Here is a 21,522-nt window from a genome sequence, read left to right on the forward strand (position 1 = left end):
TACTTTCAACATCTCTCAAATTTCACCCTCTGATCACTGAAGCAAATATGAATACATATTCACCTTCCTCTCACCCTGCTTTCTTACAGAGAAGGCAGCCAATGGTATACACTTTCCACACCCTGATTTTTGCCCTTAGTAATATATTCTTGAGACTTCTCTGTATCGGTACCCAGAGATGGTCCGAATAGTATTGGGAAGACGTAGCCAAGTGTTATTCATGAATCCCCTATTGCTGGACACATGGTTGTTCCTATCTTTTTTGGCCTCTATGTCTAGGGACTGAGACCAGGCCTGCTGCTCTCCCTCCACCATCAAGATCCCACCAAATACACAAGTCAGATCCCAGCCTAAGGGTTCTGGTTACACTGGCAACTGCTGGAGCTGGGCCATGAGAAGAGCACTGAGTCACGGGTGCCCAGGGAGAGTTTTACTTCCAAGAACCCCACAGGAGCGGAGGCTACAATCTTCTAACACCTTCCCCTTTCAGTTTCCTGAATCACAAAACTCAGAACCTGAAGCCCATATAGTTTATATCCTAGGTGGGCTCAGAGAGGGAACAAAGGCCACCACATGGCAATCACTAAAGTCAGTATTTTTACTTACAGTTCACTTAGTCATTCAACGAATATTTAGTGAGCTTCTTCCAGGTGTCAGGAATTGCTCTTAGGCCCCGGGGGATAAATCACTAAGTACAACTCCCCTGCCACTGGGGAGCTTATGTGGTGGGGGCAGGGTAAAAGGAGCCATAATAGACAATAAGAACATAATAAATGAGTAAATTATATAATTTGTTGGAACGGTGGTCCCCAACCTTTTTGGCACCAGGGACCAGGTTTGTGGAAGACAATTTTTCCACAGACTATGGTGGCAGGGGATGGTTTTGGGATGATTCTGGCATATTACATTTATTATGTACTTTATTTCTATTATTACATTGTAATATATAATGAAATAATTATACAACTCACCGTAATATAGAATCAGTGGGAGCCCTGAGCTTGTTTTCCTGCAACTAGATGGTCCTATCTGGGGGTGAGGGAGACAGTGACAGATCATCAGGCATTAGATTCTCATAAGGAGCGTGCAACCTACATCCCTCATATGTGCAATTCACAATAGGATTTGCCCTCCTATGAGAATCTAATGCCACCACTGATCTGACAGGAGGTGGAGATCAGGCGGTAATGCAAGTGGTGGGGAGCAGCTGTGAATACAGAGGACGCTTCGCTTGCTCACCCACCACTCACCTCCTGCTGTGTGGCCTCATTCCTAACAGGCCACAGCCTGGTACCGGTCCACGGCCTGGGGGTTGGGGATCCTTGTGCTGGAAGATGACAAGTGGAAAAAATAAAGCAAAATAAGAGGGCCTGGATGGGAAGAGATGGCTTCAAGATGCAATTTAAATAGGGTGGTTGGAATAAGTCTCATTGAGGAATCGTGAGCACTTATTTTCCAGCCAACTTTTTTTTTAAGCTGCCACAAGGCGACTGGACTGTCGTTATTAATGCTACAGTTAAACTGTCATTATTGCAAATGTCAAGGCAATAATAAAGCAGTATCTTGGTGTTGCTGTTGTCTTGATTTGTGTTATTTTAGAAATTGCTTGAGGCCGAGCACGGTCACTCATACCTGTAATCTCAGCACACGGGGAGGCTGAGGTGGAATGATCGCTTGAACCCAGGAGTTTGAGACCAGCCTGAGCAACATGGTGAAACCTTGACTCTACAAAAAATATACAAAAAATGTAGCAAGGTATGGTGGTGCACACCTGCAGTCCCAGCTCCTTGGGAGGGTGAGGTGGGAGGATCACTTTGCACTCCAGCCTGGGTAAGAATAAGACCCTGTCTTTAAAAAAAAAAAAAAAAAAAGAAAAGAGAACAGAAATTGCTTGAAATAGGCAGATGCTAGCTTAGGGCTTAGAAACTTTTTTTTTGTGATGCAAAAATGTATTGTTGAAAGCATTGACGCAAGCAGGTTTTAAGGAGTGTTCCCAGTGGTCATTTCCACCATTTATCCTATTTGGATCAAATCTCTCAGAAGAAATTCAGCCTGGAATTGCCTGCGCACAATCTGGTATCTGGCTGGAGATGACAGCATCATGAGACAAAAAGCTGGTTTACATGAGGACACATGTATTCAGTACTGCTTTCCTACCAAGGCATGTTCACCTGTCATCTCATTGACTGTTTGAACAAGCCCCATACCCTGGTCCCCCTTTAACCCATGTAGACTCTAAGAAGCTAAGTGCTACCTCTGGTCACACAGTGGCTTAACAGTGGAGCCCAGAGCACAGCTGAAGTTTATGACTTTCCACATTTTTATTCCTCTTATATGGCTTCTCCAAACATAAATGTCTGTCTAGCCCTTTCAGAGAGGCAGTCCAAATAAAACAGATGATGGAGAAAACCAAGCTTTGGCGTCACATCAGGTCTCACCCATGAGACCATCCTGACTAGTATTTCTCATCACCAAGTCAGTTAGATTGAAAGTTGAGTTGCAGTTAAGTTCCTCATTCCCAGATATTCAACACACTATGTGCCAGGGGCCCTGCTAGGTGATGAGGACACCAAAGATGAATGGCAGTGGCCTTGCCTACAAGGACTTTGCATGGTCTTTATAGGAGACAAGCAAGAGGAGAGCATGGACAAATGCTACAATGGGAGCCACAGACGATTACAGGAAGAGGGACACTCAGCCCTCCTTCCTGCTTAAGGTTGGGGAAAGCTCCCTGGAAGAGGTGAGGTCTAAGCAGAATTCAGAATGTTCTAGTTGAGAAGAAGGAAAGAGGGCAGCCAAGATAGGACAGCAAGTTCTGCAGCTGGAGGACTGAGTGGGGCAGATCTGGAAGGGCCTTCCACAGTCTGAACCTTAACCTAAAGACCAGGAGAAGCCACAGGAGGGCTTCCAGCAAGCAGAGGACAAGATCAAGATTGTGCTGCTGCAGAGAAAAGAAGGAGCGGAACCCAACCCAGCAGGAGGCTGGGGGAGAGCTGGAAGGCCTGAACTAAGGGGACGGCAGTGGGTAGGGACAAGGAGGAGGGAACCCAAATGAAAAAGAGGAGGGCGCGCAACTTGGAAGGAGTCAGAAGACCTGGCTCTGAGCCCAGACTCTCCAATCATTGGCTAGGTGACCCTGAGCTACTCCTAGCTACTTAATCCCTACCTACTTCACAAGGTTGTTGGAGGATTAACTGGGATAACCTAGAAGGAAACAAAGTGCCCTGTGAATGCTACAGACTGCAAAACACAGCGCCATTCACTCATCCCCCAGCACTGTTGCATCATGGCTAGGAGACGTCAAATTACCCTCACAGGTGCGTAAGTTTCCCCTGCTCCACTGAACTGCTCTAATACTTAGCTGGCCTTTGGTACATCCAGTCTCCTTTCTGGACCTCATCACCTTTTCTGTAAAATAAAAGAGCTGACTCAGGTGATTTTTAGGGTTTCTTTCAGTTTGAAAGTTCTGCGGTTTTGTTGTCTTATTCATCTTGTGTCCCAACTTCCATGGTCATAATTACTTGCCAAATGAAAAACTATTGAACGAAGATTCATCAACAGAAGAAAAAAAAAAACTAAACTAATGAGTGATTGACTCTGAAGACAAAGATGAAAAAGTGTGTATTCTTTAAACACCTTGAAGGGTTACATTAACATGCTCTGTTCAATTACATAGTAATAAAAATTTGAAGAGGTTTCACCCAAACAATGATTCTTATGTACAATATTTGTGATCCCAAAAAGTTAAATTATCATTGGCCTAGAAATTTACCCAAGAGAAGCTAAAAGATATGTCCAGATAAAGACTTGCAAAGGAATGTTCATACCAGCTTCATTTGTAATAGCCAAAACCTGGAACAACCTAAATGTCCATCAATGGATGAATAAACAGTTTACACTATATCCACAAAACAGAATACTACACAGCAAAGTAAAAGGCCCAAAGTTTTGATACAAGAAACAACATATCCGAACCTCAAAATCATTATGCTAAAAAACCCATAAAATAGAAGAACATATTTGCAAATTATACACCTAATAAGGGCCTACTCTCCAGAATTTTCAAAGAACTCTTACCATTCCAAAACAAGAATGCAAAAAACCCAATTTAAAAATGGATGATAGATTTCAGTAGACATTTCTCAAAACAAGATATTTAAACAGCCAAAAAGCCAACATGAAAAGAAGCTCAATATCATTAGTCATTACTGAAATACAAATCTAAACCACATTGAGATACTACTTCGTACCCACTAGGATGGCCATTAAAAACAACAACGACAACAACAGGCCAGGCACAGTGGCTCATGCCTGTAATCCCAGCACTTTAGGAGGTCAAGGCAGGCAGATCATGAGGTCAGGAGATTAAGACAATCCTGGTTAACATGGTGAAATCCCATCTCTACTAAAAATACAAAAAATTAGCCAGGCGTGGTGGCATGTGCCTGTAGTCCCAGCTACTCGGGAGGCTGAGACAGGAGAATCACTTGAACCTGGGAGGCAGAGGTTACAGTGAGTTGAGAACACGCCAATGCACTCCAGCCTGGATGACAGAGTGAGACTCCATCTCGAAAAACAAACAAACAAACAAACAAAACCAGAAAATAACAAGTGCTGACAAGGATGTGAAGAAATTGGAACCTTCATTCATTGCTGGCGGGAATGTAAAATGGTGCAGGGCTTTGGAAAGCTGTCTGGAGGTTCCTCGATAAATTAATCATAGAATTACTATATGACTGGCCAGGTGTGGTTGCTCATGTCTGTAGTTCCAGCACTTTGGGAGGTCGAGGCTGGTGGATGACCTGAGGTCAGGAGTTTGAGATCTGACTGGCCAACATGGTGCAACCCCATCTCTATTAAAAATACGAAAATTAGCTGGGTGTGGTGGCGGGCGCCTGTAATCCCAGCTCTCTGGGAGGCTGAGGCACAAGAATCACTTGAGCCTGGGAGGCTGAGATTGCAGTAAGCTGAGATCATGCCACTGTACTCCAGCCTGGGCAACAGAGCGAGACTCCATGTCAAAAAAAAAAAAAAAAAAAGAATTACCACATGACCCACCAATTCCACTCCAAGATATATACCCAAAAGAACCAAAAACAGATGTTCAAACAAAAACTTGTACAAAAATGTTCATAGTAGCACTGTTCATAATAGTAAAAAGGTAGAAAAAACCAAATGTCTATCAGTAGATGAATGGACAAAGAAAACGTTCTCTCTACCTATACAATGGAATATTATTCAGCAGTAAAAAGGCATAAAGTGCTGACACATGACACAGTATGGATGAACCTTGAAAGCATGATGCCATGTAAAAGAAGCCAGACACAAAAAGCCACATATGTGATCCCATTTATATGAAACCTCCAGAATAGGCAAATCCATAGGGATGGAAAGTAGATTGGCTTCCAGTGACTGGGGAGAGGCAGGAATGGGAAGTAACTGCTTAGTAGGCATGAAGTTTCCTTTTGAGGCAATGCAAACGTTTTGGTACTAGAGAGTGGTGATGGTTGCACAACACTGTGAACGTACTTGATGTCACTAAATTATGCACTTTAAAATAGTGAGAGAAGACACACACGTGCACACACACACACACACAGAGTACATACTTGGATTTCATTTGTATAAAATTCTAGAAAACACAAACAAACAAAGCAAATCAGTGGTACCCTGAATGTGAGGGGGATAAGGAGAAGAGGGAAAGATAAATTATAAGAAGTGTGAAGAAACATTGTGGGCTGATAATTTTTTTTTTTTTTTTTTTTTTTTTTTTTGAGATGGAGTTTTGCTCTTGTTGCCCAGGCTGGAGTGCAATGGCGCGATCTCGGCTCACTGTAACCTCTGCCTCCCAGGTTCAAACAATTATCCTGCCTCAGCCTCCAGAGTAGATGGGATTTCAGGCACCCGCCACCACGCCCGGCAATTTTTTTGTATTTTTAGTAGAGATGGAGTTTCACCATGTTGGCCAGGCTGGTCTCGAACTCCTGACCACAGGTGATCCACGTGCCTCGGCCTCCCAAAGTGCTGGGATTACAGGAGTGAGCCACCACACCCAGCCAACAATGTTTATTATTATCTCAATTGTTTAATGGTTTAATGGATCCTGATGGATGCTTTAAACATGTGTAGCTTAACATACTTCAATTATACCTCTTAAAATTGAAAAAAAAAAAAAAGTTTTAAATTTTATTATTAGATCTCTGAATTGTTAGCATTATTGAATTGCTACTTGAAACACACTGAGAAACTCATGGTTTAAAGGATTTTTACCATAAACCCTGTCACAGGTCAAAAGTCACAATCCTTCCCCGATTTATGGATTCTATTCAGTCTGGTTGTTACAGACCATGGTTTCTTAAAGCAGAAGAACACCTGTAACAATGTCTGCGAAGATGATTCAAAAAGTATGTCTGGCAGAGACTAGCTGAGCTTGATGTGTCCTTGTTTCAAGTCAGGAATTCCTTTTGCTATGAATAGGAGCCTTGGACACTTTAATCATTGCAGAATCCTGGTTTTCTGAATTGGTTCAAAAATGGTCTGGTGGAAGTTGGCAGACACTTTGCAAATCAAACTATTGAATCTGTTATTATTTTAGCACATGCTGAGAGGATTCTAAGTGTTTATGTACTCTCTGTGAGCATCAAATTTAGGTCTTGCCTAACGTGCATAACAAGCAGAATAAGACAGTAAATCAAATGCCAGAGTCGGATTTGTTTGAGGAAGTTAAATTGGGATATACATTTCACTTTAATCCAAAGCTGAACTTATAGTTATAAGGGAAAAAAAGGGCAGGAGCAGGGGACAGAAAAAGGAAAAAATGTTTTAATTGGATTGCTTAGTTTGTCTTAAATTTGACCTACTTTCAGATTTATTTCAGCCATTTTTTCTATAATATTTTCTTGTAAGTGATGGATTTTCTATAAATTAAGAATACATATATTTACACAGAGAAGACAGGATTGCTTGAATTAGTATAACATTCTTTATGCCAAGCCCCATTCCACCATGTTTTCACAAATACTATTTTTCTTAGCTTTCCTGGGTCCTAGTAAGGTTGTGCCTCAGTTTCTTCATCTGCATGATGGGGAGAATAACAACACTTACCTCACAGGATTATTGTTGAAGTAAGTGGATTGAAAATACTTAAACTGTTTAGAATAGTGTCTGGCACACAGAAAGCACTCTTTATAAAAGTTAGTTGTTACTCACTTTATTATTACTGCTCCCTTTAACAGATAAGAACACCGAGGCTCAGGGTTAGTAGTGGCAAAGCTGAATCCAGAACATAGGTCATGCCTGCTCCTGCTCCTTTTCACTACTCCACACCACCTTTTTCACCCATACATATTTTGTGTATGAAAACAGGAGTACCAAAGTGGAATAGGCAAAAATAGCTGTGTAACTTAAATCTAAAAAACATGAACAAACTGCTAGTCACTGACCAGCACCACAACTCACCCAGTTTAGGCATCAGAGCAAGTCATCAGTCATTTTTAAAGCCTGCTTCATACAGTGATTTTGAAAACGGAGTTAAAAGGCTTCTGCAAAGAACCAACATAACTTCAAGAGGATGCCCAAAAAAATCTCATGAGTAGTACAAATTACATCAGTATCCTTTTATTTCCATTAGCATTAAAATGGACATTAAAAGGCACTGCAACTCAAGAGATGGAATGCCTCCTATAGAATTACATGGGAAGTAGCTGAGCCATGGATCAAGTCCTGTGACGTCAGGACTAGAAAAATCCAGAGGCTCTAGATAATATCAATGGGCTGATACAATGCAATCATATTTGCAAGGTTGTTTGATACAAACTGTGTGTCCAAACTCATACATTCTAAAGTGATCCACATATTTCATTACAATTGCTTCTTAAATATTTAATCAAATTAAAAGACAAAGCCACTAGATGAAAGTCTGTTGGGACATAGGATATTCAGAGGGTCTCATGGTAGCACCTCTGCAGACAACTTACTACTTATCACAAACAGGAAAACGTCTGTCTACAATGGAGCAATCTGGTGGCTGCCGTGTTAAACAAGGGATCAAACTTTTAGCTTATCTTTGCCAAAATGTTTAACCTGGATCTGGTCATGAAGAAACAATGGCCACAGTCATATCATGGTTCATTCTTCAAGACAACTAGCCTGTAATCTTCAGTCATGGAAAGGAGAAAGAGTTGGGTATACTTGGTAGATTAAAAAGAAGAGATGGCCAGTGCAGTGGCTCATGCCTGTAATCCCAGCACTTTGGGAGGCTGAGGCAGGAGGATCGCTCAAGTCCAGGAGTTCAAGACCAGCCTGGGCAACATGGTGAAACCCCATCTCTACAAAAAATTAAAAAATTAGCAGAGCGTGGTGATGCACGTCTGTAGTCCCAGCTACTTGGAAGGCTGAGGTGGCAGATTGCTTGAGCCAGGGAGGTCAAGGCTGCAGTGAACCGAGATCATACCACTGCACTCCAGCCTGAGTGACAGAGTGAGACCCTGTCTCAAAAAAAAAAAAAAAAAAAGAGGGAGAAAGACATTATAAACAAATGCAAAAAAAAAAACAAAACAGCTATATGAGGCATTATCTGACAAACGAAAAAGTTAAAAATCTAGTGTTTATTAGAAAAAAATTAAATAAGACCAATTTCCTGAGCTATGATAACAAAATTATAGTTATACAAATTACTCTTCAGGGAAAGAAAAAGCAAGAGAGGCCACACTCAAGGGCAAGCAAGAATGCAAATATAGTCCCCCCAAAGCAGGTTTACTTTTTAAAAATACAGTCCAAATTACATCCTTGGTTGAAACAAATTTAAAGCAGAGTGAGAATTGGGGTGACAGAAATAATAACAGGCATTCCTATAATTGGCTTGGGAGTAAGAAGTAAAATGTGTTTTGCTTCCTTTAAATAAAAATATTAGTTATGCTTTTACATCTCACAAGGTTCATCTTTAAACCACAGCTGGAAGGGTATCAAGAGGACGTTTCTGGGCATGAAAGGAAGGTAGGTATTGGGTTTTTCCTCTATTAAGGATCTGGAAAAATAAGTAACCTTGAACCAAGAAGAGCAGAGAAGAGAATGTGATGGTTGGCTTCTGTTTGGCAGGAAGGAACAGAGCATGAGATGCCCAGGAGAGACCCAGTCTACTGCCATTCCCAGAAAAGTCCTGTGTGAGTGGGTGGGCAGGATGGGGTGGGAGGAGATAACACAACCAAGGATGCTTTTCTCAACTCTCTTAGGGGATGTGAGTAGACTAAGGCCAGTACATACATGGTTAATTTATGAATGCCTCCATTTCTCTCTCCTCCATTCCCAGGATGACAAAAGGGTGGCCTAGCAGAAAATATAAGAGACAGAAATAAGGGGATTCTCATCCCAGCCTGAGGACTCCCTCACTGTGTGACCTTCAACAATTCACTTGACTTCTCTGATGCTCATTTGCCTTACCTAGGAAAACAGGAAAGCTGGGCTAAAACAGCCCTCAGCCACCTTTCAGGACTAAAATCTAAGATGCTAAGGGGCAGCTCAGTCTTCAAGATAGTGCAATACCAATGTGAAATGTCTACTCCTTCTGTGGCTGTTTGTAAAAATGAAATACTCAAAGGTACAGATGGTTAGGAAAAGAAAGAGATAAAGAAAAAATAGCTTTGTTTTATTTTACTGTAAAAGTGATATATGCTCACTGAATTTAAAAAATATATATATTAAAAAGGAAGAAAAAAAGACAAACCATTCTAATTGCCCCATCCAGAGTTAGAACTACTCTTAATGTTCTTTGCATTTGTTCTTCAGATATTTTTTAAGGCTGGCAGGCACCAGCACACACTCATATACATCTTTTCAAAAACAAACATGAGATCTTTGCATACATGCTGTTTGTAGTTTTTTTTTTTTTTTTTTTTTTAGTTAATATTATATGGTCCTCCTTCCATATCAACCAATGCAAAATAACAGCATCATTCTAATGGCAGAGGAGTACATGACCTTATAACTCCACATGGTTTATTTTTCCAACTGAGAAACATTTAAGTGGTTTCCAATTTTCACTCTTCTAGACAGTGTTGCAATAAATATTCTTATGTTCATCCTCATTTATGTACATATTTGAAGACTTTAAATCAAGATTTAATCACAGACTCATCTCCCTTTTTATGCAGAAGGTTAAAATATTGATCATTTCAAATATCGAATAAAGTTTCTCCACAACTCTGCTATTGCCAGCACGGGAGGACACAGCATTGGCCCCACGGCACCCACATCCTGGCTCTGGAAACACTCGGTCTCCTGATTCAGCGAGGCTACACGGAAGCGTGAGGCCCAGCTTTGGGACAACTATGACATCTGCAAGGCTGCAAAGAGGTTTCAGGGTGAGCTCCAGGCTGGTCTCTGCGGCCGACTGACTGTGCGTCACGGTTCAGGAGTCCCTGCAGCAACCGCAGCCATGCTCCTGTAAAACGTTTGTGTGTCCTGTGTTTACGTTCTCTGCCTCTGAAACCAACAACATCACCAAACACACTCCCACCGGCCTGTGTTTAACACAGTCCAATTCAGACACATGAAATTATTGTCTCTGTCTCCTAAGCTGAAAGTGCTGCTTTCAGTTTGTTAAAGTAAATGTTAAAGTACTTACTTTAACATTCCAAAAAATTATTCTTATACCAAAGACATTTTTAGAGATTGAAGAACAGTATAAAACTTCTTCCTGTTCACTGACATTAGTGTTTATTTTTCTGACTTTTAAAATTATGTCACTGATCCAAATATTCTTTGTGAATGCTACAGAAAGCATTTCATTCTCTTTTTGTGGTTATTGTTGCTTTCATGGGTGATCAATGTCACAAATATGTACCTATTTCCATGGCTAAATTTAATTGATGTGGGACATATTCTGTATCAGGTGATGGAGGAAGTAGATGGGGGAGGCATTCTACATTGGTGATCACTCCACAAGTTTGCTAAGATTTGCACAGGAGCCACCTAATTTTATTGTTGGAAGAAACTGCAATTGATCATTTCCAATCCCTGGAGAGGCTAGATTAATTGGCTTGTCCAGGTCACTGACTCCCAGTTCAGAGTTTTTCCTCTCTGGCATTCCTCGACAGAAGCCCAGTAATTAATTTAGAGCAAAGATGCTCATTTTACACCTGAAAACATCAGACTGATCTTAAATCATTCTCTTCAATAATTAATTCAAAATAAACCAAAGGAAGAGATTTAATGAAATCAATGCATCTTTAAAATATATATTACCTAGTCTACTCCTGACACTTTAAAATATATATTACCTAGTCTACTCCTAGACTACTCCTGGAGGGCAGGTTGAAGGGCAGGCCTAACAAAGCTTAAAAACATATTTGGGAAAGAGTCTACAGACAAGTTGCAAAACCAAAAAGTATTTAAGATGTCCAGACAGCAGCAATTGGAGGTTTCCAGGTGTGGGCCAGAGTGGGAAGTGGTAACTGAGAACCGATGGGTCATTAGTGTGATCAGGAGAAAGCAGGTGCAAAGAAAAGGCAGAAGCAGGTGGCCCTGATACAGCCTTAAAGCAAATACCACAGCCTTAAAGAAATACCGCAAAAGTGGCGTGGAAACTATCTTCATGGGGTGATAACCACTCCCAAACACATGCATGACCCTCTCCCTTTTGTTTCTGAACACATGGAAAGATTGATTTGTCCAACTGAGCTTGAGTTATCAATACATCCTCATGCAAGTTGCTTAACTGCTCCCTTTTTGCTCATAAAGTACATTAGCACCAATATGTGCCATCTCCCCTGCAGATCTGCTGTCAGCAAGTTGGAAAAGTCGCCTTAGAAACCATCAGGGACTTACTTATCTTATAAAATCCATCAGGAGTTGTAGGGAAGAGGAAGATCAATCAACTTGACTGTAACTTCCACCGCGGTCAAGAGTTTATCATATTAGACAGATACACGCAACATATCCAAAACACACACAAAGTATTTGGAGGGGGGTCCTCCTCGCTTTCACCTCCTCCCCCAACAGCTGGCAGTGATAACTTGTCCCCACACTAGCTGTGTGTAAACTTCGAAGACTAAAATCTTGTACAGCTCCTTAGTCGGGTGGAATTTAAACAGTGACCACCCATGGAGCCAGTCAAACTATCAGCTCGCCAACAATACCCCCGTGGTGGTGTTGGAAACCAAATGCACATTCCTGATTCAAAAATATATCTTCTTAATTAGGATCAGAATCTGCCAGTCTACTCACTGGTAGGAACAAGCAGTATTAGGCATCCAGGATAACACACATATTCTCAAGATCTAGCCAGGTTCTTTAAACAGAAAGGGAACTGCCGTGCGCTCCTTTCTGCAAACCACTAATTGCCATCCTTGCCATGATTCTGGAATATGGATCATTTTACTTAATGCAAAGCTTTTCAACACTCTATTCTAAACATAGCTACCAGTCACTCATACCAGCTGCAGAGCCACAGCAATTTTCCCTGTTAAAATACACAAAATAATATCAGTTAGACCATCCCCAATTAAATAATCACTGTGGCAGGAAATAAAAATCAGATTAAGTAGGATTTTGTAGTATAGGAGACCATTCAAACTTTTGTCTGGCAAGGAGACCAGGACAGATGAAGGGAGACGGGAGTCCTGCTTCTGAACTTCTCTTTTGGGTTTTAACTCTAATATCTCAAGCTTCTTCCATTCTTACTTTCTCTATTTAGTTCAGTCCATTTTAATTTCTATCCCTTGATTAAACCCCAGTTCCCAACATTTTGGGTATTCTTGTTTATCAAACCTGTGAATTAAGCTATATCAATCTGTTCACTTGAGGACTGGTTCTTGTGGGCAGGGAAGAATATTAAGTTTAAACTGGAGTCAAGAACCTAAAGCCACAAAAAATAAATAAATAAATAAATCAAAAGAGAAAGAACCTGGATAATGTGGGATCATTTCACTATGAGTCAATCCTGGTTGGGTTTTTTCCGCCCCCTGGTGACTATTAGGACAGGCAAAGAGATCTTAACAGATCAGAGTTCACTTTCCAGTGGACAGACTTGGGTTTTTTAAATTATTAATTAGATAAACTGCTAAGGAGGTAGCAAAAGAAAACATGGATAGAAAAATAAAAGGGGTGATCAAATTCTTCTTCTTTTCCCCCCTACAGCACTGGCATTAGAACGGCTCTGTGTGCACCATATGCATAGCCCTTTACTGTGACTAATAGGAATAATGTACTACATTTCATAATACTGATTTCTTTGGCAATTTGAGAAAAACTCACAACTAAATGACAGTATATACTATGTAAAAATACTTATCACAACAAACCCTCAAGCAAAATTTCTTTTTCTGATAAAACTTTGGAAAGCTTTCTAGACAAGCAAAAGAATGGTTCAGGCTGCTAAGAAAATAGCCCCCCCTCTTTTCTTCCCTGTTGGGGTAAAGGCTTAATCCTCTCAGATGGTTTCCCTGCTGAATGCTCGTCTTATGTGCAGTTTAAGATGGTATTTAAAATTTTCAAAATTCCTTCTACAAGTGTATTCCTATTTCCCCTAAAAGTGGGCTCACACTGATGTTAACCGGCACAGATGTTAGAAATTCCATCCTCTTTCCAGAAAGGACCAAGTATGAATGCAAGGCAATGTCCCTTTTTAGCAAATTCTTATTTCTTCTCTCTGGTTCTGGATGTAATTGTCAGCATACCCACCAAGGCGGGTGAACATCACACACAACCTCCCTGCACATGACTCCCTAACGGTTACATGGGGATCCTTCTGCAGAATGTCTGTAAAATTAGAGTCTGTAAATCGGAGCTGCTACTTATAACGTTTTCTATTCTGAGTGAGGGGAGCACTTTGCTCTGAAAATATAGACAGCCAGTGTTCTAATGCTATACAGAAGACTATAAACTTTAGAGATCAAAGCTGGATTCATGTTTTCGTTCACTACAAACACACGCAGGTGACACTAGCTACCAAATGCTAAACCAAAACTTTTTCTATTGTTTGTAATTATTTTTATTCACTGCTTTAAAAATAATGTAGAAAAAAGTGTCATCTATACTCAAATTAAATATGCAACCTGATGTCACGCATTAGCCAGGAATATTTTGCTGCAAATCAAGTAAGTTAAGAAAATCCCCTATACATTAACTTCATAAGAGGGGTGCACATGTTTGGTTTCTTTCCTCCATGACTAGTGGTATACTTTGTGGATCCATCTGACAGCTAACTGCAACATTTCACACGGAATTGAGTGGCTCTGTTTTTATTCTAATGAGTGCTTTAAAACTTGCAACCTAAAACTTAAATTTCTGACATTCATCAAGGTTAATAAATAACTTCTTATAAATAAAGGATTAGGCTTGATTTTTAAAGCTCACAATTAAAACAAAATAATTTAAAAAATAAAACATTGTGTATGTTGGAGGAGATAAATCCTTATAAAACATTCACTGGAATGTCAATGTTTTATTTCTGCTAGTATGGAAAAAATATATATTTGTTAAGTTCTTAAATTATTCTGATTTCCTAACTTATCCCAAATCTCCTCTTAGGGTATTATTTATAGTTCTTGTTTCCTAAATAGCCTAAGTCATGTTTTATATACAATAATGCCTCTAAGCCAATTTGGAGAATGCACATTTAAAATTAAAATCTTATAAAATATTAATTATCTGTGTCTATACATGGCTGATAATCTTTACAGTAAGAAGAGTAGAAAAGGTATGGATGATTCTTAATGGAAGCTAAAAATACAATGATAAGGAAATGAAATCATTGTACTCCAGAGAAATTAACTCTAGATGCAATCTTCATAAGTACTAAGACTGGCTCCCATAAAACAAACAAAATCAGTCTCATTATTAGTCATCACACTTCATGTGTTTATCTTTGTAAATGTAGCACACAGCAGTTCTCTAAAGACCAAATATAACAGGTGAACAGGAACTGATTTTTATTATAATTGTTACTATGGTTTATCCAAAGTCATTGACTTTTATCTAAAATAAAAACCATTACTAATAAAAATCAGTAAACATAGACATTAAGTGGAAAAACGTTTGTAATCTTCAAACACACTATGCAACATGAAGAATATTGATGTCGCCATCATTTTGAAAGCAATCAAAACTTCTCCTCTTACGAGTTACATAACGACCTCGCTAAAATAACTAGAAAAAAATAGAGGTTCTCTAATAATATTTAATATATGTTCCACCAGAGGAGAATTTCATCCAAAGCTGTTGCTCACAAAATTCCCCAAATCAACAGGCAGACAACTCATTTTGCAGCCGAGCGCAGTAGCTCCACTATATTTTCTCAAAGATGGCTGATGCAAACCACACCTCATAACTACATAAAAATGGTTGCTCAGATGGAATTATGCAAATGCAGTTTCAAAACAACCTGCTCAAATTTCGGCACATTGAAGATGGACCTATGAAGCGTTTGCGACATTGTGTCTGGTTCCAGTGGAATTTCAGTGGGTACTAAGGAGAGCACAAACTCCAAATCATCCTTACAAAGAAAGACTGAAATGTCAGTATGCAAACATCCTATCCTATGGGCATATTCACAGCCCTGGGTCCTGGTCCCTGAACACTGATCCATCACCAATGTAAAGTAAGGAGAGCAATGAGGTGCTTCTTGAGGTCTACATCCTGCCCTTCAAGTAGAAGGGGCCATCTTTGAAAAGCCGAGTCTTTTCTTTTAAAATTAGCTATTCCAAAGACGGGATTTTCAAAATGGGGGATGAATTTAGAGGGTAAATTATTTATTATATGAGGCAAATAAAATATACTTTAAATGATCCATTTCCATAAAATGATATTTATTTTCAACTTGGCAGTATTTCATAATCAGATAACCTTCTACAAAGACCTTTCTGTGAATATAAAGTTCCCGGTTTTCTTCTACTTAAAAGTAAATAATAGAAAAGTGCAAGGTGATTACAATACCAAAGCAATTTCAATAAACTTCATATGCAGCCTGATTTCAAGCCACAAGACACTGGCTCCATACGAAGTACATCAGATGTTTCCAAATTAATAATTGGCCAAATTGGATTTTTCACTAAGTAAACTTTAAATTTTAAATAGTTTTTCTCTGTTGCTTTATATTTATATTAAGGAATAAAGATAAATTTTAAGTATTGATGTACATAAATTGTCAATCATATTTAGTATTGGCTGAATAATTTGCAAAACAATAGAAAAGAATAATAATATGAAATATTTTCATTTTGGAATAGTTGGAAACTGTTTGTAGTTGAAAGTTATATAAAATATCCAATTAAAGCAAAAAATTATCACAAGTGGAGATTCAGTATTCCACCAGTCAAAAAGAGGGAACCATTTTGTTCTGAAATACGATATCAGCGTTTTCTAACATTAAACTTGAATTTGCGCAATTCTTTCTATTAGACAAATCAGTCTTCAAAACAATAAATACTTAACTGCTATTTACTTCCATTTACACCCATCACTGATTCTTTCTGTTACTAAGTTTTATTAAATTTACAGGACTCAAAGCATCAGCAGAGCAGCGGAAAACCTCTGCTCTGTTCCATGAGGGTATATTTTGCTGTACTTACGTGTATTCATCCAGTGTCGTCAGTTTCGCAGAGGTGCTCATCATTCACTTTCCTACACTTCTTAAACTAGTTTTGAAGACTTCATTACAAACTGAGTAAACCCTTAGGAGAGTAGAGATCCTTCAAATAAACCAACATTCTAGGCCTGAAACAGTCACACGCAATCTCAAAAGAACAAACAACACAAAGCATCACTGTTTTTACTTCTATGTCCCTCAAATGGGCTGAAAGAGCCTCTCGGGGCTTGTTAACCACCCTCAACCTTCTCAAGCATTGGGAAAGCCGACCTGAGAATTCACGACCCAAGTCGCACGGGTCACCCGAGTCACAAGATGGTAACATTAATGGAAAACGGTTGCGTAGCTAAACTCTTCGAAATGGCCTTCTTGAAACGTGGCTACACTTTCAGAGCAAAGCAAAATATGTTGTTTACAAATTCTCACCTCCCTTTTCACCCCAATGTCACTGGTTGGTTTCAGGGGCACCATGAAGGGTGGTTTAATTTTTGGCATTTTACTTACACACCCTCACGCGCGCGCACACACTCACGCACGACTCTCCATTCCAGCGTCCTCTTGGGACCAGAAAGATGACACAGTCCCTGGGCCATTTCCCCCCAATCTGAGCTATTTTAGTTCAAAATATCTAGTACCATCCCCGAAGAGACGAGAAAGGAGATAAGGAAATACAAAATAATTTTCCCTAAAGAACTTGGCTCCCCTCTTTCCAGCCTAACAGCCAGAAGGACACCGACTCTGCCCAGAGAGGGGACGAGAAAACTTCAAACCCAAGGGGGGCGAGCGAAGTTCAGCAGGGACGGGAGATGAAACCACAAAGGGGGCTCTCGGGGTGCGTCCCCAGGCGCACCCCTCGTCCCTGTTCCCTTCTCCCTCTTACTTTTGGATGATCTGAGGTAGGCCGGCTTGGGGCGGGGGCGGGGGCGGCGGCGGCGGCGGCGGCGGCGGCGGCGGCTGCTGCATCCCTCGCGGGCCGGAGGGTGCCGGGGACGCCCGGGCACCAGGCACACTGCAGGCAACTCTGTCCGGCTGCTCCGGACCGCTGGGGTCCGCGTCCTGGCTCATGGCTGCAGCCAGCACCATGCGGGGCGAGACCCGCCCGGGATCGCGGCGAGAGAGCTCACGGGAGGGGCGGTCCTGGGCCACGGGCGCTCACTGGCCGGGGTCCCCGTGCCCAGTCCCCTTGTCCTTCCCGGTGGCGCGGGGAGGAGACGCGAGGGGCGGGGAGGAGGCAGTCCCGGCGGCGCCGCCTCCTCCTCCTGCTGCTCCAGCTCCTCCGGGCCGGCCACGCGGGGGCGGGGGCCAGGGGGCGTCTCCCGACCCGCTGGAGCTGCTCTGCGACCGGGGGTTGCTCAGCACCAAGCTGGACCCAGGAACTCCGCCCGCCGACCCTGGGCGCAGGAAGCCGGGAGGGAGCGCGGTGTACGCCACCCGCCACAGTGCACCCCCAAGGTCCGGAGCCCAGCGTTCCACGGCGCAGCACACCGCGTGAGGAAGGAGACACACGCAGCCCGCGGCCCGCCGCCGCGCTCTCGCTCCAGCCGGGAACCGTGCGCGCGGCCTCTCGCAGCTCCTGCCAAGCCGGGCGGACCGAGAGCGCCCAGGACGTCCGCGCGCATCGCCCATGCAAAGTGTGCCGGGCCTGACATCTGCCCGAGGCTGGAACCCGGCCAGCGCCACTCGCGCCTGAGGCACCCGACCCCGAGGGGAAGAAAGCCTGGAGTCGCCCCGAGGTGGGACTTGTATTGTAACCCAGGTCTCAGATGACCATCCCCGGGGCTCTCCAAATTGTCAGTTCTAGCTGCTGATTTCAGGTGTCCCCGGAAGCAACCGGTGGGGCCACCGTGGGTTTCTGGTTTCTTTTTCTCTTCACTTAAAAGACCCCGCCACGACCCTACGAGCGCAAAGACAAAACCATGCTTACATTTTATTCTTGTTATTTATTGGCCAAATCTCGGCGGAAATGTAAAGGATGAAAAGAGAGTTTGCCGACATCGTACGGTCACTGTCACGCCCTCTGAGGCCCTGTTAATTACCCTTGCTCCCGCGTGCGCCCGTCCACCTGCACTCACCGGTTCACAGCTGTGGACGCGGACATCCTGAGGCCTTTCAAGGCTGAGAGCCACTCCGCAAGGTGCAGCTTAATGTCCTGGCACGTGGGTGCGAATATGCTAGGCACCTGACGCAGAAATGTCTGCGGAGCAGAGCAAAGACCGGAGAAAGCGGCCGCCCAGTACACCTCACCGGCTGTCCGGCATACAGGAGTTCTAAGTCCTGACGCCAACACCCCCGAGAAGTAGAGAAAAGCGTGCCTTGGGTGCCTGGGAAACCAGAGCTCAGCATGCCCCATGGCCTGGAGAGGAGTTTGCTCAGGGTCTCCACCCAACTCACCTTCCTCCCGCAACCACGCGGAGGAAAATTCTGAAAATGGATTCCCTGAGACCTGGCAACTACTTGAATTCCCTAAAAGACGCTTTCATTTCTCCCCAGACTGAGTTTCCAGCCTCAGGAAACTGCGCCTCCGCCTCCGTTGATTTCTGCCATCATTCTCTCTTTCTCCTTACTTCTGCCATCATTCTCTCTCCTTCCTTCCCTCTCCCTTTTTTTATCTTCCTTTCTTCCTCCTCTAATATAAAATGACACTGTCAATTCCTTGTGTTCATAAAGATCAGTTTGCCACAATTCGCAAAATTGAGTCTCACAAAAACAAACAAAAACAAAACAAAAACGTGAAACAGGTAGGCTGGTCCGAAGGTATGTAGGTAGCTCAATTCATTGTTCTGTTCGTTACAGATGGAACTTGTTCTACTCTTTCCCCCTTCTCCTTAATGCAGTTGAGGAGGAAAAAAAAACAAAAACAACAAACCCTAGTAAAGAGGTGTTGATTGTTTTTCCCATTTCACAAATGAGGAGGCATTAGCGTGATTTGTCGGGAGGATCCACAGCTAGTAAGAGGCTGTAAGAACCAGAGTTTTGTCCATTCTCTGAATAGTTAGCTCATCATCATCAGTTTCCATCACTAAATTCCTAACCGTGGTTTCCTTAAATCTCCATCCTCCACCCCATATTCCCACCCCTAGACTTCCTTAGTGAAAGGAAATTACTTAAAATTAACATTGCAGCTCTCCCAGAAATAAAATTAAAACTTTTTCTGTGTTTGCACGGAAATCTTTTTCTCAGAATCCTCCAAAACCTTGATGGAAAGAGCTTTGCGGTCAAAAGGACCTGTTTTCGAGTCCAGACTCTGCAGTTTACCAGTGGAATAGTTCAAATTCTCTGAGTGTCAGTTACCAAATACGTAAATCAGAACTGATGAGATCCTGTCTTGGAGAGTCTCTGTTAGGGTTAGGGATAATGTGTCTTGCATACTTTATGCATAAGATGTTCAATCTGGCACTTACTACAAACATAATTCTTTATATTCCAACCTTATAGCCAAATATTAATACAACAGATCTCAAACCCCAGAAAGCTGACAGCCTGGAAGTCACAACATCGATATAAGTGAGTCTATTCCCATTACATTTTTATTGGCAAAAGAAGAGGACCATGTTATATGAATGCAGCTGTCTGAGTCTCAAAAATAATATCCTAGCATATGTGATAAAATAAGAAACAATGGATAAATCTAGGTATTCACTGGGCTTTTTTTGCATCCTTTCTGTAAGTTTGAAATTTTCAAAATTAAAAACATGGAAAAAAAGAATGATTCACAGGTGTTTTTCAGAATGCCATCTCCATGATTATAGCTTAGTATTTGCGATCCGCATGTTACATAATAACTGAACTTAGAACAGATTTGAAGGGAGAGGGCAACACAACAGCAAAAACCTAGAGGTAGTTCACGTCCTTCCTCAGATCCCACAAAATGTTTTCCAGGATGACATTGAACAAGCCTTCCATTTTGCAAGTCAAACATAAAGTATATTCAAAAGTTGCAAAGGTAAATATTTCTAAATGTTTCTCACTTCTCTCCTGGAGGAATGAAAAAGCATAAAGAACCCTAGCTGAGGCTGCAGCCCTTGCGTTGATCTGCCCCTGGTCTCTCACCACTCCCCTCCCCCAAGCATGCGCTTCACCGTGACAGAAGCCAGACAAGTGTGAGTCACCTGACTTGACAAATGGGAGCGTGACTGAGAGGTGAAGACTGGTAACACCTCTCTTTGTTCCTCTCCGCAGAAGCATCCTGTCCCTCCTTGACCTACAAGTGAACTACGATCAGGTGGTGAGGCTATTGCTGTTTGTGCATACGTTTAATATTTAACAAGCTGCTAAGTATTTTCATAGTTTATCTTACTTTATATTCACAGTAACCCCATGAGCAGCAACTGTTAACTCTGTTTAAGTTAACAGTTGAAAACTGAAGCTCAGATGGCTACAAGACTTTGCTGAAGGTCACCCAGCTTTTAAGAGCCAGAAGCAAGACTGCAGGTAGGTTGGTCTGTCCCCAAAGCTCACCCACTCTCTACACTACCTCAGTGACAGAAGTGGAACTGAGATCTTACCTGTCTTCTTCTGCTGTGATGCTGCTGTGAATATAAAATGCCACCTGCATTGTGATGCAACTCTGCTACTCATATCTATTCAGATCATTCAATCAATAGGAAATATCTAAACTGACCCTTACAAATAAGAAAATTCAAAGAAATGACGCAACCTGCTGGGAGGCGGTAGAAAGGGGTAGAAAAACAACCCAGGTCTCTATTATACTAGGGTCATTCTCAAACTTACTGGGGACTCTGGCACTCTGGCTTGTCCCATGATGTTAATAAATAATCCAGGCACTGGTTCTAGGAGCTTTCTCACACCTTATTTCATTTAATATCACCATTTTGGAGAAACTTGAAGAACCTGCCCAAAGTCACTGGAATAATAAACAGCAGAGCTGAGATTCAGACCCTGGCCTGAATCGCTGTGACCCTCTGTACCCTCTTCAAAGG

At 41.9% G+C, this 21,522-nt stretch overlaps 1 protein-coding gene across 1 annotated transcript in view; it reads right to left on the reverse strand.

The window, feature by feature from the left end:
- Positions 1-17,717, reverse strand: part of RBM20 (RNA binding motif protein 20) — a 227,345-nt gene extending 209,628 nt beyond the window's left edge. Inside the window, exon 1 of the mRNA XM_011967546.1 lies at positions 17,463-17,717. Within this exon, the coding sequence (XP_011822936.1) occupies positions 17,463-17,665 (203 nt within the window). The 5' untranslated portion in view covers positions 17,666-17,717. The remainder of the gene's footprint in view (positions 1-17,462) is intronic.
- Between the last annotated feature and the right edge of the window lie 3,805 nt (positions 17,718-21,522).

This window comes from Mandrillus leucophaeus, unplaced genomic scaffold (assembly GCF_000951045.1).
Source record: "Mandrillus leucophaeus isolate KB7577 unplaced genomic scaffold, Mleu.le_1.0 Scaffold80, whole genome shotgun sequence".
In the NCBI taxonomy this organism is placed as follows: Eukaryota; Metazoa; Chordata; class Mammalia; order Primates; family Cercopithecidae; genus Mandrillus; species Mandrillus leucophaeus.